This window comes from Micropterus salmoides, unplaced genomic scaffold, assembly GCF_014851395.1.
Source record: "Micropterus salmoides isolate LMB-PRFRI ecotype aquatic unplaced genomic scaffold, ASM1485139v1 Ms_hic_scaffold_20, whole genome shotgun sequence".
Lineage (NCBI taxonomy): Eukaryota > Metazoa > Chordata > Actinopteri > Centrarchiformes > Centrarchidae > Micropterus > Micropterus salmoides.
Window position 1 is genome coordinate 3,827,079 of NW_024041151.1, and position 15,948 is coordinate 3,843,026.

At 40.7% G+C, this 15,948-nt stretch overlaps 1 protein-coding gene across 2 annotated transcripts; it reads right to left on the minus strand.

The window, feature by feature from the left end:
- Positions 1-378: 378 nt before the first annotated feature.
- On the minus strand, positions 379-11,440 carry tacr1b (tachykinin receptor 1b). Of its 2 annotated transcripts, none has more exons than XM_038733880.1 (7): positions 11,084-11,440; positions 9,028-9,203; positions 5,798-5,992; positions 2,932-3,082; positions 2,543-2,619; positions 2,301-2,397; positions 379-1,280 (listed from the first exon to the last, which is right to left on the minus strand). In XM_038733880.1, the coding sequence occupies exons 1-7, from the start codon at positions 11,306-11,308 to the stop codon at positions 1,125-1,127; spliced, it is 1,077 nt and encodes a 358-aa protein (XP_038589808.1). In that variant the 5' UTR covers positions 11,309-11,440; the 3' UTR covers positions 379-1,124. The 2 variants fall into 2 exon arrangements, with proteins under 2 accessions (XP_038589808.1, XP_038589809.1); XM_038733881.1 differs by having other exon boundaries at positions 380-1,280; positions 2,543-2,739.
- Positions 11,441-15,948: the final 4,508 nt, after the last annotated feature.

Genomic DNA, 15,948 nt, shown 5'->3' on the forward strand with positions numbered 1-15,948 from the left:
TTTAACTACTTTATACACAGTTAGCTAGTTTTAACTACTTTATAGACAGTAAACTAGTTTTAACTACTTTATATACAGTTAGCTAGTTTTAACTACTTTATATACAGTTAACTAGTTTTAACTACTTTATGTACAGTTAGCTAGTTTTACTACTTTATACACAGTTAGCTAGTTTTAACTACTTTATACACAGTTAACTAGTTTTAACTACTTTATACACAGTTAGCTAGTTTTAACTACTTTATGTACAGTTAGCTAGTTTTAACTACTTTATGCACAGTTAACTAGTTTTAACTACTTTATGTACAGTTAGCTAGTTTTAACTACTTTATGCACAGTTAACTAGTTTTAACTACTTTATGTACAGTTAGCTAGTTTTAACTACTTTATACACAGTTAGCTAGTTTGTCTATTTTATACCGTTAGCTAGTTCAGTCCAGTGGTTCCCAAACTCCAGAGGTTTACCAGATAAATCAGAGGGGTTGTGAGATGATAAATGGGAGAGGAAAGAAGAAACTTTGTCACACAAATCTGCATTCAGTTTTTCTTTGTTTTTTGAGAAATATTGGATGATGTTGCCTCTTTGGGCCCCAAATATAAATGAAACCACCTGAGAAGTTTAGAGGGGAAATCTTTGGTGCCACTGTTAACAGTTTAGCTTCGTAGATGTCTCAAACATGAAGAAGCCCCCAGTTGACATTGCTTTATTGTAACAGCTACACTTTATTGTGTTTTATATCCTTTTTAATGTAAAATCTTAATCTGAAAAGTAACTATAACTACAGCTGTCAGATAAATGTAGTGGAGTAAAAATTACAATATTTGCCTCCGAAACGTAGTGTAAAATTATAAAGTAGTATAAAACGTAAATACTAATGTAAGTACAAGTACCTCAAAATTGTACATAAGTACAGTGTTTGGGTAAATGTACTTAAGTTGTTACTTTTTACCACTGGTTTTAACTTCCAACACAGTTCCAGACCCACTGAGGATGCAGGCATCCGTGGGCTATTAATGCACTCGAGCGTCTGACCGCGACGGCGTCTTCAGAGCATTAAGAGCGAGCCGATGGCAGCTCGTCACACGTCGACATTTTGTTCCCACACCACCTAATGGTGTTTGCTCTACTGTGTAGAACTGTTCGGACTCTTCGTAAGTGCCTCTGAGCCGTTGGATGTGACCTCCACGTGAGGCTGGCTGAGAGGGCTGCAGGACGGCAGCTCTGCCCTCCTCTGCTCAGCTGCTGCAGTCTCCATCCGACTGGCTCGGTATATGCTCACCTGAAAATAGAAACGATTATAGATTCACTCATAGATAGACAGAGTCATGAGTTAAGTACCATCTTATTTACAAATCTGTTATGGGGTTTTCTTTAATATCTATTTTTTGCCTGTCAGTGAATTTTATAAACCTGTAGCATTAGTACTACATGTGACAGAAGCCAGCGAGGCTGTGCAGTGAGTAAACCTCACTCCCCGACACCTTAAGAGACGCACTGACGACCGACGCCAGGGCCCATGGGTTTTAGCCTCATGTGTCTCTAATTCTTAATCAATTAATCAAGCTTTATTTAAAGTGCAGAATTACCAAATGACATGGTCTCGGTACACTTTACAAAATTCAGCGAAATAAAATACAAAAGATAAAATACACATTAAAATACAGAAGGCACATGATGAAAGTTCATGTCTTAAGTTCCTATCTTAAGTCTTAAGTTAAGATAGGAAGAGTCTAAGAAAGGATTTTCACCTATCTGGTATTACAGAAGCAAATCTAACTAACTTTAGGAATCCTGTGCAGTGAGTAAACATCCTATCTTATCTCAGGTTAGGAAATCCTAAATACTCAATCCCACGTTTTTTAAATGAAACATACACTGAAAATCTTTATATCTGTTCACCTGTTGCTTGTTATGATGTTATAATCGTGGCTCTGGACTCTAACAAGCTAGATAAAAGGTAATGTCCTGGCTGTGGCAAATAGCTTTGGTTTAATATTTGATTTGATTACATTAATGTTTAAGTTGAGATTTACAAGAAATATTTTATTGCTATTGTGTAAAGGGAATACTGCTGGTAAAAAGCACCTTTTTAAAGTTGTTTTACGTGTTTGCAAACCACATGTTTTTGCACTTTTGTGTACATAGCATAACAATGCGATTAATCGCAGAAAATTATAATCGTTGCCCAGCACTAGTTAAAATATAAAAAAATCGTTTAAATCTCTGGTTATGTCTGTGGTATTTTTAAAATCGGTTAAGATTTGAAAATCCTCCAGCGAGCACCAGGCATTATGCTCACCTGGGTATGCAGGTAGCGCGGTGATTTGAGCTCCAGCTCCTCCTTGCCGACAGTGGGAGCACAGCAACAAAACGCCTGCTGGAAACCTGCTCTGAACCTGCCAAATATTTCATAACAGGATGGATTAAACAGACAGGATTACAGATTACCTACAGCATGAGCAGATCGCCTACACAAATGATAGGGAGATGAACATCCAGCTAGGCATTTTGACGGGGAATTATTAAAACCAGGCTTCCTACCTGCTGTTGAGGCAGTAGTAGATGATTGGGTTATACATGGTGGAGCTCATGGCCAGCCACATGATGGCCAGGTACACCTGTTGGATGTAGCGCTGTTCGAATAAATCGGGGAAGAACTGGTGCAGTAAGAAGTAGATATGATAGGGCAGCCAGCAGACAGCGAACGTACACACAACCACAATCATCATCTTTACCACCTGCCACAGAACAACACAGAGGAGACGGGGGTGTACGGTGGGTTTAAAATAATCTTTTCAGGGTTTTTTTGTTGTCATGTGGGGATTAAAAAACCATTAAATTAAATGCTTGTGTTTAGTGATCGTGCACGGCCACACTCAGGAGGCTGCGGGGGGGGGGGGGGGGGCAGGTGCTGTGTGTGTCTGCATCACCTTGCGTTTGGCAAAAAGCTGCTCTTTGTAGTGTTCAGAGGAGTCTCCAGGAATCTCACTTGCCCAGAGGGTGACACCTATGGTCGTGTACGCACATCCCATCACGCAAAGGGGCAGGAAGTAGATCAGCAGTGTCACACACACATAATATCTAGGAAATGAGAGACAGAGGGAAAAGATATTCATTTGTCTGCCTGTAATAATGCATTTCTCAAAGACACATAGGTACACCAGTGCCCAGTGTGTAAAACATTGTGTAGCTGAAAGAGTCTGCATGGATAAATATTAAACTGATCACAGGGTTGAGCTCAATACAGTAGCATTAATACTAGAAATTATAACCCCTGTCATCAGTCTGTCATCAAATACGCTCCTTCGAGGTCCAGAACAGGTCTGTGCTCTTCCTACTCTTGTAAAGAGGTCTAATGATATTTTCCTGTAGTCGAATATATAGGTGTCATTTACACTGGATGTCCCCACTCGCACAATAAGAAAACATGCAAAGCAATTAAAATGTAGAAGAAACAAATGTGCATTTTCCTAAAAAAGAAACCTAAGCTCAAAAAACAAGCTACTGATTAGTGCAATATGTTCCATTAGAGTTTTATATTTAGAATTTTATGTTTCCTTTATATAAATGGAAATATTTCCACCATAAATTGGTGCAGAAGATGTCTAGAATGCAGGAATTTAATGCTCAAAATCTTCTGAGGGAAGGACCCATATATTTCAGCGTTGAATTATTTTTCTAAATAGTGTTAAAACATCCTCTCGTCTTTTTCTCGTGCCACCAATATGGTGCATCGTCACATCTTGTGAGCTAAGTGTATCGTCACAATCTGAGCCTTTACCACTTTTCAGCACGAAGTGATGCCCGTTCGATGAAGTGCAGCCTCACATCTAGCACAGTACTGTTATCTTTAGTTTGGTTCTTCTCTGAAAACTAAGATCTGCCGTTTGTCTAAGTGATTGTCTCTTGTCACATCATGGATTACATATTTACATAGACAGACACACTCCAATATGGAAGTGATGTCTCATTTCCTTTTCTGCAAAGAGCCCAAAGAAATCAGGACCACTAAATTAAAGATGCTTTCATTTGCAGAGAGGTTAAGAGTGTGTGTTAGGGACGATAATAAGACATTAATTTGGAGGTAAATTTATCAGAAGCCCTTTTCCTCTTTTAGCTCCACTGACATTTCCAGAAGAGATCGGTCAGACATGAGGAAAATCCTCATAGACAGAATAATCACCTGAATAGGAGTCATTTCAGCTGCAGGGTCTATTTTTTCACAATATTAAATTAATCCCTCAAGGGGATGATCATGGCATGGCACCGGTTCAGCCAGGCTGCAGCTATCCTTTTTCACCATAAGATGACAAGGGATCAAACCTTATTAACCACAATGGTGTGTTGCTGCCGCAGGATATATATATATAGTAAGCATGGAATAATACTGCACATCAAATATTTGACATACCAGCTGCCAACGTAGCCGACGCGGGAGCCATAAATCACGCCAAAGCAAACATTTTAAACTTCGTTTATTGTTATTATTCTTCATACTGATGGAGTACGAGTTTTACACTTATGCTTTTCTTGCAGCTTTAATGAAATAGTTAAATATTTTGGGGAAATAAACTTATTTGTTTTGTTTTTTTCAGACAGTGAGATGAGATTGTTTGTACGCAGTTAGATTAGCATAAACGCTGTAAGCAGGGGGAAACAGCTGGCCTGGCTCTGTCCAAGACTTAAAAATATACAACACATTCTTATCTCAATGCGTCATAACTGACGCTTTCACACAGCGTGGAACTAAAAGGTACTAAAGGTACTCTTCAGTGTCCGTATGAAACGCCCTCGGAGGCTAACCCGCATAAATTCATTGACTTAGGTTTAGGTACTAACATTTCCGATGGTTGTGGTAAGGGTAGGGGCTTCGGGGGGCTGTCAACACCTTCATCACGAACGTATGTACGCCGATTTGAGAAAGAGTGACAAAGCATAGTTATTTGACCTTATTTGTCCTCCGGGTCTGAAAAGTGAAGCCAGTGCTGAAGTGCCCTGGATTCTCTCTAACAGCCAGCAGGGGGCGACTCCTCTGGCTGCAGAAAGAAGTGTGATTGTATAGAAGTCTATGAGAAAATGTTTCTACTTCTCAGCTGATTTATTCCCTCAGTAAACACTTTCCTGATGAGTTTATGGTCTCAGTCGCTAGTTTCAAGTCTTCTTCAACACAGCATGATGTTCATTTAGTAAATTATGGTCCCATTTAGAGGAACAGAGACCAGGAAGCAGGGGAGGCTTTTAGGGCGGGGCTACCACGACGACCTGTCAATCAAGATCCGCTGCTCTGGGTCCATTTGACCAGTGCCACTGAAAAAGCTCATTAGGAGTCGGCTGTTTTTTTCCAAGAAGTACATTTTGTTTTAAGCCTGTTTGTCGCTATAGCCAAAATCAGCATCCCAGTTAATGTATATTACAGATGCACCTTGCTAACCAAGCTAGCTAGCTCCACCCCCTTGTCCAAATATGGTCACAACAAACAAGCTCTGGTAAACGAACTGTACACTCCCTGCCCAGCAGCAAACACACCGTTAGAGACAAGAGCATTTAGCAGCTAAAGAGATTTTGTCAGGAGTTTGTAAAAGAGAGTAAATATTGTATATTATCAGATGACCAGATACAGAACTCCCTATGTTAATGTTAGTGTTTAGTCTTCTCGTCCCACTCACGGGAAACTTCCCAAAATGCTCTTTCAAGGCTGTAATAATTGACGTGTTGAGAGGAAACAACACCTCTGGCTTCTGTTGGTTCAGGTTTACAGAGCCCTCATGTTCTGCGTTGTTCCCCACAGGTACTCACATCTTTTTGAAGTCCACAGTGGTGTATTCAGGCCAGTCTATGTAGCAGACGGTGCGTCCAGGCAGCAGGGCAGTAGCCGAGTAGTAGTACTGAGGGAAGGCTAGAAGCAGAGCCAGCATCCAGATCACACCCATCACCACACGGGTCTCTGTAGAAGTCAGCCTCTGCTGCAGGGGACGGATGATCGCCATGTATCTAACACACAAACACATGTTCACATTTTCTCCTACTTACTTAACAATTGTTACAGTATGAAAATTCACTAGCAGAGGCTTAAAACTTGCTTCAAAAAGTTAATAAACAATTAAACGGCCTTTATTTTTAAATCGCATCTTGTCATCACAGGATGTTCAGAAATTGGAGTGTATTGGTGCTGCTAATCGTCTGCTCATGGTTTGTTTTTCGTGCTTTTTGACAGCAGACTTTTTAATCCCAGATGCCAATGCATGTATACTGTACAAGTGAGTACATTTACATTTACTCATTTACGCTTTTATCCAAAGCGACTTACATTTGAGGAATAACATACAATCATCAACAGAGCATCAACTACAGCACGAGATCTACAGCTGACAATACATACTAGTAAGCGCTAATGGCACATATGGCATCAGTGGGGTAAATACCTTGGGAAGGAAGTTAGAGTTAACAAAGAGTGCAATCAATACAAGATAGTTGTAAGCAGACAGAAGAAGAGCACAGGAGAAGTGCATGTTAGAGGTATTATAAGAGGAAGTGTTCTCAGAAGAGATGAGTTTTCAAGAGCTTCTTGAAGTTGTAGGGAGGGACGCCCCTGCTCTGATGGCGTGTGGTAGCTCGTTCCACCATCGTGGTGTCACAGATGAGAATAGCCGGGACTGGGATTGCTTTGTGTGAAGGGACGGCAGAGCCAGGCGGCGTTCGTTGGAGAAGCGCAGCGGCCGAGAAGGAACGTAAGTTTGTATTAAGGAGTTTAGGTAGATGGGTGCAGACCCAGTAGTCACTCTGTATGCAGCATTAGTGACTTGATTTGATTCTGCAGGCCACGGAGGTCACTGAGTAATGGAGTGACATGAATCCTTTTGGGCTGATCAAAAACCAGACGCGCTGCTGCGTTCTGAACCATTTGTAAGGGTTTCATTGCTCAAGCTGGAAGACCTGCTGGGAGGGCATTGCAATAGTCAAGGCTGGGTGGCGTACTGAGTGAGGTAGGGTCTGATTTTTCTGATGTTGTATAGAGCAAAGCGGCACGAGCGAGAAACAGCAGCAACATCACTGGTCATCAATCATGACACCCAAGTTTCTTCAAGAGGCTTCATGCAGATATGTGCGAGAGACTGTGATCCGCGCTGTCGAGTGGTACAGAAACAAAACTAAATGTTTACTGGGAATTACTCAAGTGCGTTTAAAGTTTCTGCAAGTGTCCGTGGCTTATTTGAATTAATGGAAGCAAATGGCTGCCTGGAAGATAGAAAATCAATGTGAAGACTTAAAGTTTTCTTTCGGTCAGTTGTTAATGGTCTAAAACATGCAAGAGCACAAGCGAAGTTTAAAATGATCAGAAACACACATGTCCACGTTTACAACTTCAGAAAAACACTCAGTCTTACATATTATTGCATAGTGTTCGGATAGGTCGTCTGTGCAAGCAGACCCATTATTTATTTTTTTCGGTGGCCGTACTAATTATGACGGTAGCAAAGGAGGAAGTCAGGTGATGTAGTACAAAGAGCGGGGGAGTCTTTATTAGCAGGTGGTTGGTTTGGATGAGTTAAACAAACCCAGGAGGCCGAGGTTCATGTCCCTTGTGAAACCAATTCATGCTTCACTTATTTAAGGTTTTAAGTTAAATAAGGTTACGTCGTTGACTTAGCTGCGTCACGTGAAATATGTAACGTACTTAAGGTGGCGTACGCCTGACGCCTGTTCTTTCCAACGATCATAAATGTCGTTTTGGGAGTCATTGACAACTGACCGATTCTGTTGTGTAGGTATAAAGATGTGTTGGGATTATATTGGCTTTGTGCAACCATCTAATTAAGCTAAGTGTTATGTTTGTCTCAATGCATGTAAGAGTGTATATGTATGTTTTTGTTTTTCTAATGTACAGTAGCAGGGAAATACTGGAGATGATCTCTCCTATTTCCTTCCCTCTTCAGCGTACGTATGTCTTATATACAGTCATAGCAAAGTAAACCATATTGTTGTGCCTCTCATTTTGTCTAGTCGCATTCCAGCTTTGAAATATGGGGATCAGAAACGTCCTTTCACAGCCCTGTTGGAAAAAACTAAATAGTGGTCCTCACTAGAGGGAATACCAGATCCACCTTAAAGGATTAGTTCAGTATTTTTAAACCTGGGCCCTATTTTCACTTCTGTTGGTGCTGAAATGCGAGTATGTACCGAAAGTCTTGAATACGTCCACTAGTGTTGTAGTCAAGACCAAGACCACAGTTAATCGAGACTGAGACAAGACAAAAACTTTTAGGGGCTGAGACCAAGTCGAGACCCAGACCAGTTCCACAAATTACATGACCCACAATACAATGTGGAACGAGATCATAGGTACTTCTCAAATTGATCTGAAAGATCCACATTCCCATTAAAACACCCACATACGAACACTAAGAGCTGAAATCAACGTAAGCATTGTCATCGCCGGGAGGGGGGACAGTCATGAACGGTAACTGGTTGAATTATAAGCAATAAATTTTACATCCAATCAAAGTTAGGATGTTAACAAATAAATCAGACAGTGCAAAAGCAATTTATTGATATTCCCAAAGTTATGGTCTTGACTGGACCGAGTGCAAATGCGGTCGAGTCCGAGACAAGACCAAGACCATCAAAAAGTGGTGTTTAGACCGGTCTCGAGTACTACAACACTAGCGTCCAGCAGCTGAACAGGCTGTAACGTATTCCTTCGGGGAAATTGACAGTCTCAGTCTGTTACACCAGGTGTCTGACAACATCATGGAAAGGATCCCTACAGGGGACTCCTGGTGGACCCCTTTGTTTTTAACAGGAAACTGAAACCTCACCCAAGGACAGTTCTCACTCAGAAATCTCGTGAGAGGCGAGTTGTTGCAAGAAGACGCCGGTGAAAACGAGAGAGAGGTGTTTGCCGTGTAGCTAGTGGAACACAACAAACTCCTCTCTTCAACTCTGACTCATTTTTCCACCGTCGTCTTCCTTCTATGGCTCCTATATCTACACATTAATATAAAGACATACAGACCCATAGCACTCACCTGTCCAGAGCGATGGCCGTCATGGAGTAAATGCTGGCAAATATGGCTGCGATGGGAAAGAAGTTGTGGAAGCGGCAGTAAACCACACCAAAGTACCACTCGTTGTGAACAGCGTAGGCAAAGTTGATCACCGTGTTGAATGCTGACATGGCGGCCTCGGCAAAGGCCAGGTTCACCTGCAGAAGAGTGACAGAAAGAACCACAGTACACACCAGCAAACAGTTTGACAGCTTTGAAACCTACAACTGCTACAAAATAACCCCGGAGACAAACCCGTCTCTCTGCATCAGCTGGTGGGAGAGAAAGCAAAGATGTAGTCAGACGTGATCGTCTGCATCCAAACAATAATATACTCATTTGAATGCTTTCCTTTGAAAATGAGGATCAGTCTGTCATTTATATCCACATGTAGCACATTCAACCCTGGCAAGAGTTTCTGCAGGGTTTTATCAAGTCTTTTAAAGACAACATAGAAGGTCATTTAAAACCTGTTTCACACACCAACCTGGACTCAGTATGAAAGGAGACCAATATGGCCTTGAATTACATATATTACACGTTTTCAGTACTTTCCTGCAATCATAGATCTGCTCTCTTTGTCTCGTCTACTGTCAGTTACTGTGTTGTGTTGTATGGTGTCTTGTAAGCTGGTCATTGTGATCTTGATTTTAGGAAACAGCGTGAGAAACAGCATTTTTTTCATTTGGTATGTGGATGAATGACAATAAACCAACTTGAAACTTATTTAACAACAGTTCCTAATGATGTAATTACTTGAATTCATGCGAAGTGGCCTGGATAAGCGGCAGAAACCCGATGGATGTATTGACAAAATAAAACGATCAATTAATTTAATTTTTTGCTAAAATCTATAGCTGCAGTGGTGACAGTGTTTGCTGCAGGTCTGATGGTGCCGACTGAAACTCAGCCGCCTGCAGCACAATCGACTCTCACAACCATCCTACTTTTAGTTTATTGTTGTTTTTTATATCTCCCGGCAGCCTGCAACCCCAAACAAAAACATTTTAAAACCAACATCTGTGGTCAACTTTGCCTCAGAGACTAAATTCAGGGCAAACATCTACCCGTTCTCTCTCTGGAGAAGAGACAGGTGATTATCTTGATCAACAGGAAACTGTATAGATATATATATTCTAAATGCCAGTCTCTGTATTTATGAGCCAGTTCTGTACAAAGTTTAATAAAGTGCAGGAATTTATTGTATTTGCATCCTTTCTTGCTAAAGGACTGCACAATTGAGTGATATTACCGTTTACAAATACTTTATGAAAAATGCACATTTGTGGCAAATTTTAAATGAATCCATCGATTTGTGACTTTGAAATAGAGCCAAAAGGATCAGTCTATAAAATCAATTAGTCAATCGAAAGAAAAAATAATCTGCAACTGTTTTGATTGATTATAATTGTTCATTTTTCAAGAAACAAATAGCAGTTTCCAACTTCTCAGCTGTGATAATGATGCTTTTCTTTGTCCTATGTGACAGTAAACTGAATGGAAAATGAGCTTGTGGGAATTTGTTTTCTTACATTTTAACCAAATGATTTGATAATTAGTTTATTTAACACAGAGAGCAATGAGCTGAAACCATATTTTTTGGTGATGCTTTAGTTCTTGAATGATCATACAGTCTACATACATTTCAGTGATTTCATGTGCATTAATTAAATTAATTAGCACAGGCACGTTGAAGTCAGTCAATTCCATGTCTTTATTCGGTGTTCAATAAATAGGAAATGTATTTAGATTATAGATCGGTGCTTTTAGTTTAATCTTCTCTGTATGCTGGCGCCTGATTTATGCTTGAGGAGCATCTTCATTTCACAAAAGTGCATTTATGTTTAAACATGAGTAAATAAATTCATGATTTTTGCAGGTAATAAAATAAAATTAAGCAAATGGTTAAATTTCACTCCATTTTACTGGGGACACAAATCCTCCAGAAAGAGTTCAAAATGTTCTCAAACACCCTCTAACCTCCAGGCAGAACCTGAATTGGCCCTCGCTCCTCGCTCAGCAAACACACAGTACGTACCAGAAAGTAATTAGTGACGGTCCTCATGCGTTTGTGCGCCAGAATAATCCAGATGACCACCACGTTACCGACCACAGACACCGCAACGATGCTGCAATAAGCGACAGCCCAGAGTGTGATCTGCCACACCGGCTGGATGAACTGGTTGAAGCCGTCGCTGCCGTTAACGGAGACGTTTGTCCCGTTCGTGGCGTAAAACTCGGTGGCGTTGTAGAGGGGGTCCATCTTTCTGGCATCCGCTTGTTTGGAGAGTTGGATGTTGGAAATAGATGAGTGTCCTCCCGCTGCTGGAAGGGAGCAGCGCGTGTGAAAGAGTGAAAAGCGCAAAATCCCTGCAGTTTGTGGTGGAGCTGTCTTTACGCACCGTGAAGACGCGCGCTCCGCACCGAAACGCACGACGCAGCTCACCAGCCATTGACGCCACCCCCTCCACTATTCACTCCCCCCTGCTCTATAAACACAGATCAGTCTTGCTCTTGTCTGGACGGTAACAGTTGTTGGAAATATCTCTGTATGACCCTGAAATGCAACACAATTTATCAGGACCAATACAGGAGGCAGGATTAGCGCTCTGGATCAATCTGATGATATTGGTTTATAAAGTGATGAGTTTTAATGTCCAAAACAGGTAACGGTATCTCAACAATAATATAAATACTGCTACAACCTGGTTTATAATGTTGCTGTAAGCAGTGTGTGTTTATCAATGTATTCGTCCATAGTTAATAACCATGTTGGCTATAACCAAAAGATAATGAATGACAACATGTAACCTGTTAGTTTGAAATTTATTTATTGATAATGTATTATTTATTTAAAATACTTATCAATTATTTTATTAATTAATAATGTAATTATTTGTAAGATTTATAATAAATAAAATACACACCAGCCATGACAACATTAGCCGAATGCACCAGAAGAAATCTAGTAAGGGGGCCTTGAGTTAAGATTTTTCATGTGTTTTCAACATATAAACAGTTTTCATGCTGCCTGCAAATTATTTATAGGCCCACATGTGTTTGTTTTCTTATACAGGCTGAGCATTTTAACGCCCTGGGTAACACTTAGCATCGTTTGTTGGACACATGAAGCATCCGGTTAGACTTTCAAAATAAAATTAGTCGTTTACGTTGTGAAACATTGCAATCTGGTTAGGTCTAGGTACCGAAAGGTCTCAGTTAGGTTTGGGAAGAGGTCATGGGTTAAAATAAGTAACTTACGTAAGCTATAAGCCTACGTAACTTAAATAAAGACATTCAAGGATGACTTTTTGTTTCACACAGGAAACACCCGTCTCTTGGGTAAAAGTCCGTTTTCTGGCCGTCCCGTCCTCCCCAGCCACCTCCTTACTCTGACTTTTGTCTTAAATATCATACACCTATCTTTAACGTTCATAAATGACACTACAGGGATTCCCCAGTGCCGTTGGACTGTGACGCCTAAATGTGACATCTTGGGATTTAGAATGTTTTTGTTAGCAGAGCCCCACCAATCAGCATGATATCCTGGAAAGGCGTAAAATTTCACGCCACTTTTAAGGACATTTCGGTATGCCATTTCAACACATTCTTTGGCTGCCGTTTAGACAGCATTGTGGTAGGTTAACCCTACCAGCTAGAAGATCGGCCATGAGGTTGATATGCATATTTATTTAATGATGGTTAAGGTTAAAGTACATCGGAGGGGGGATGTTGATGCTAGCATCGTTAGCTAGCGAGATACTAAAACTTTAACGTAGCTAATGCTATGTAGCTAACGTTAGCAACGATATAGCATGGTAACTAACGTAATGTAACGTAAATAAAAATCAAAAACTAATGTGTAATTCTTGTTTGTGTCAGACTTTCATCCCTATTTTATATCTCACACACGCTGATTTTACCTGTGACAGTAGGCGCGAAATAGCACGCCGTTTCTGCACAGTAGAAGTCAATGCAGTCTAAATGGCGTGACGCCAAATGACTTGGCGCCAAGAAATTGGCGTTCATACGCCTTTTGATGATACCAAGCTGCACCAATTTATCACTGTAGAGAAATCCAAAGCTGTTCAGGGAGAGTTTCAGCTAATGACCACCTGTTGATAAAAACAATGATTAACATTTATAATGTTTTTTATATCTGCTAACAGCTCCGTTTTTTTGTGTTCTAAAGCATTTATTAAGTGTTTACATAGCCTACAGCTTCTACAGCGTCTATAGCAAAGCAAATTAACCACCACATCACTATTTCAGAGTTTATCAGTTAGGAAATTGGCTTGTGGTCACGTGTTTATTGATTACATGCTCCAACATTTGATGCATTCAGATACATTATGTAAATTTCAACATATCCAGATTAGCTATGCTTAGCATGCATCTCAAGCTAGACGGTGCAGCTGTGCTTGTCTTGCTGTGAATTAAGAGCTCAATAACTGAAGGTCACACGGTCACTAGATCGTATCCCGTCTGGCCAAATTGCATGTCACCTCACCAAAGTGATGGAAAATCAGATACGTGGCACTGCACGATTATCCCTCAGCGCCTCTAACTCGCAACAACCACAGCAGGGAAAACAGGAATCCAGTCTCATTTGTCACCTGCTCTGCTCACAGCTGCTGAATCGAACACCACAGTGCCGGTGGTGAAAGCTCATGTCTGAACAAGAGATGAGGAATAAGATGTGACACGAACGAGAATGACGGGGAGTCTTCTCCATTTATCTGTTTGTCTGCCTGGACACCTGATTTCATATAAAATTCTAATTAAGAAGTGAGAATTAGGTAGCAAGAACATGTCGACGCCGGAAGGTCACTACTTACATCTCACAGCGAACGGCAGTGAGAAGGGAGAGAGAGGATGAAGGAGGACGAAGTTTTTGTATCTGCTAGAACTTTGCTTAGATAAACGACACAGAAAGATCAATTATCATGAACAGTTTTGAACCTCCTGTTAGAATGATGCACCTCCTTGGCCTGGGAACAAGTTGAATCAACAGTGCTCATGTTTCATTTGCTCTGGCAGCTACATCAGGCCCATGGATGTATTATTAGAACTGGACACGGGCCCAAAGATGGTGCCTAATCAGTCAAATGAAAATTGCTCGCCTGGTGCATACGTAAAAAGAAATTACTAGTTTCTGGATTTACTTCTCACAGATATTTAAATCTCTTTCTCAGCTAAAAGAAAGTTTTATAAATATAAAACTTCCCTGGAGCAAAAATTCATAACAGAAAGACTCATAATTGACCCTTTACAGACATCTCTTTTATTATGGTGGCCTATGGAGAAGAAGCTTTTTGGGCCGCAGGAGGATTTTTGCAAATTAGTCTGGCGATACCCAACCCGTTCTTCACGCTTGGTCAGCACCCCTTAGCGTTGCTTTTTGAACGCCCTTTGGCGCCGTTTTTGCAAGTGTATGGTTCCTCAGTCAAGTTAGCAACAATAGATATGCAACGTCTGGTTAGACTTTCAAAATAAAACTAGTGGTTAAACTTGTGAAATGTTGCATGTGGGTTAGGCTTAAAGCTTGAAAGACTACTTCAGTTTGTACTACTTTCTGGAGTCAGCTTGGGAGATCCCCTCTGATGACAATTTCTTTGTCATGCGGACCCTCGCGGATACGGAAAGTATAATTCTTGTTTTAGGCACCAAAACTATCTGATGATGTTACTAATGTTACTTTAATAACTAGAGCTAGATAAAAAAAACAGTATTCATGTTTCCATCCAAACTGTATAAAAATTTTAACCAAATTTACAGAAAATCTGCAAAAGAAAATGCAAATTAATACACGTTTCCATCCACTACCGTCATGCAAATGGTAGGTGTTGGTACATGGAGATAAACAGCCGGTGGAGCTGATTCTCCAGTAGCTGCCGATTTTGTCGATAATCCAGCTTTCAAACCTGAGCTAAGAGGAAAAATGTTTTTGCATACTTTAAAAACTCCACCTGTAAGCGCAAAAACAGGTGGATAGAAACGCACCTAATTTTTATGGCTCCCACAAAAGTCTCTGGGGCGAAACATCACGCTACTTCCACTTTAGTTTCTGGCAGATAACGTGAATTATGAAAGTTAAAACGACAGTTTGAGGAAAGAAAAGTCTATGGGGAAATTATTAATAATGGGTTATGAGTCTGATTTTCTCAAATTTGTAAAAAAAAAGAAAAAAAAGAAAAGACATTTGGATCTGTCAGTTTGTCATCCTTCTTACTTTAAAGGTACAAAGTGTAAGATTCAACCAAAAGTTTTGTTTAAAACCTTCTAAAGATGAACTAAATGACACTGTGTAGAAATATGTAATGAAGTTAGCATGCTAACCCGTTAGCCCCGACCTGCCCTGTGTTGTAAGACACATTTTTCCCCTCAGTCCAACATGAGAGGACGAAGTAGTAGAGCTGCCCCGAGGGCTTGTCAATCAGCGCTGCTGCACGAGCTGCTCTCCCACGTCGACCTCTACTCTGTTGTCTCCTGCATTCACTTGATCTTCCCTGTCTCTGAGTGGGCAGACTGATGTGAAATCATCGCTGTTAAAAGGACACGCAGGACGCCAGCTCTCAAGTCACATCAACTTTATTTATATAGCCCAAAATCACATATAACCCCCTCTGTTCTGACAATACTGATGAGGTTAAAATAGCTCAGACTTCGGTTTTGTGGAGGGCCTGGAATCATGCTGCTACTAGGTCTCAGATATGAATAAAGGAATGAAGACACACAGTTTGATATTAAACTAGAATACTTTACAAATCCTGTTTTATTTTAAAAAGGTCTCATCGTGTGCTTTCACATGTTTTGTGTCAGCCCGTCCTCACCAGGGAAACAGCTGTGCAGGTCGATTGTGCAGCATCTTGTTAGACCTCTTGTAATCCGTGCTGGATCCCT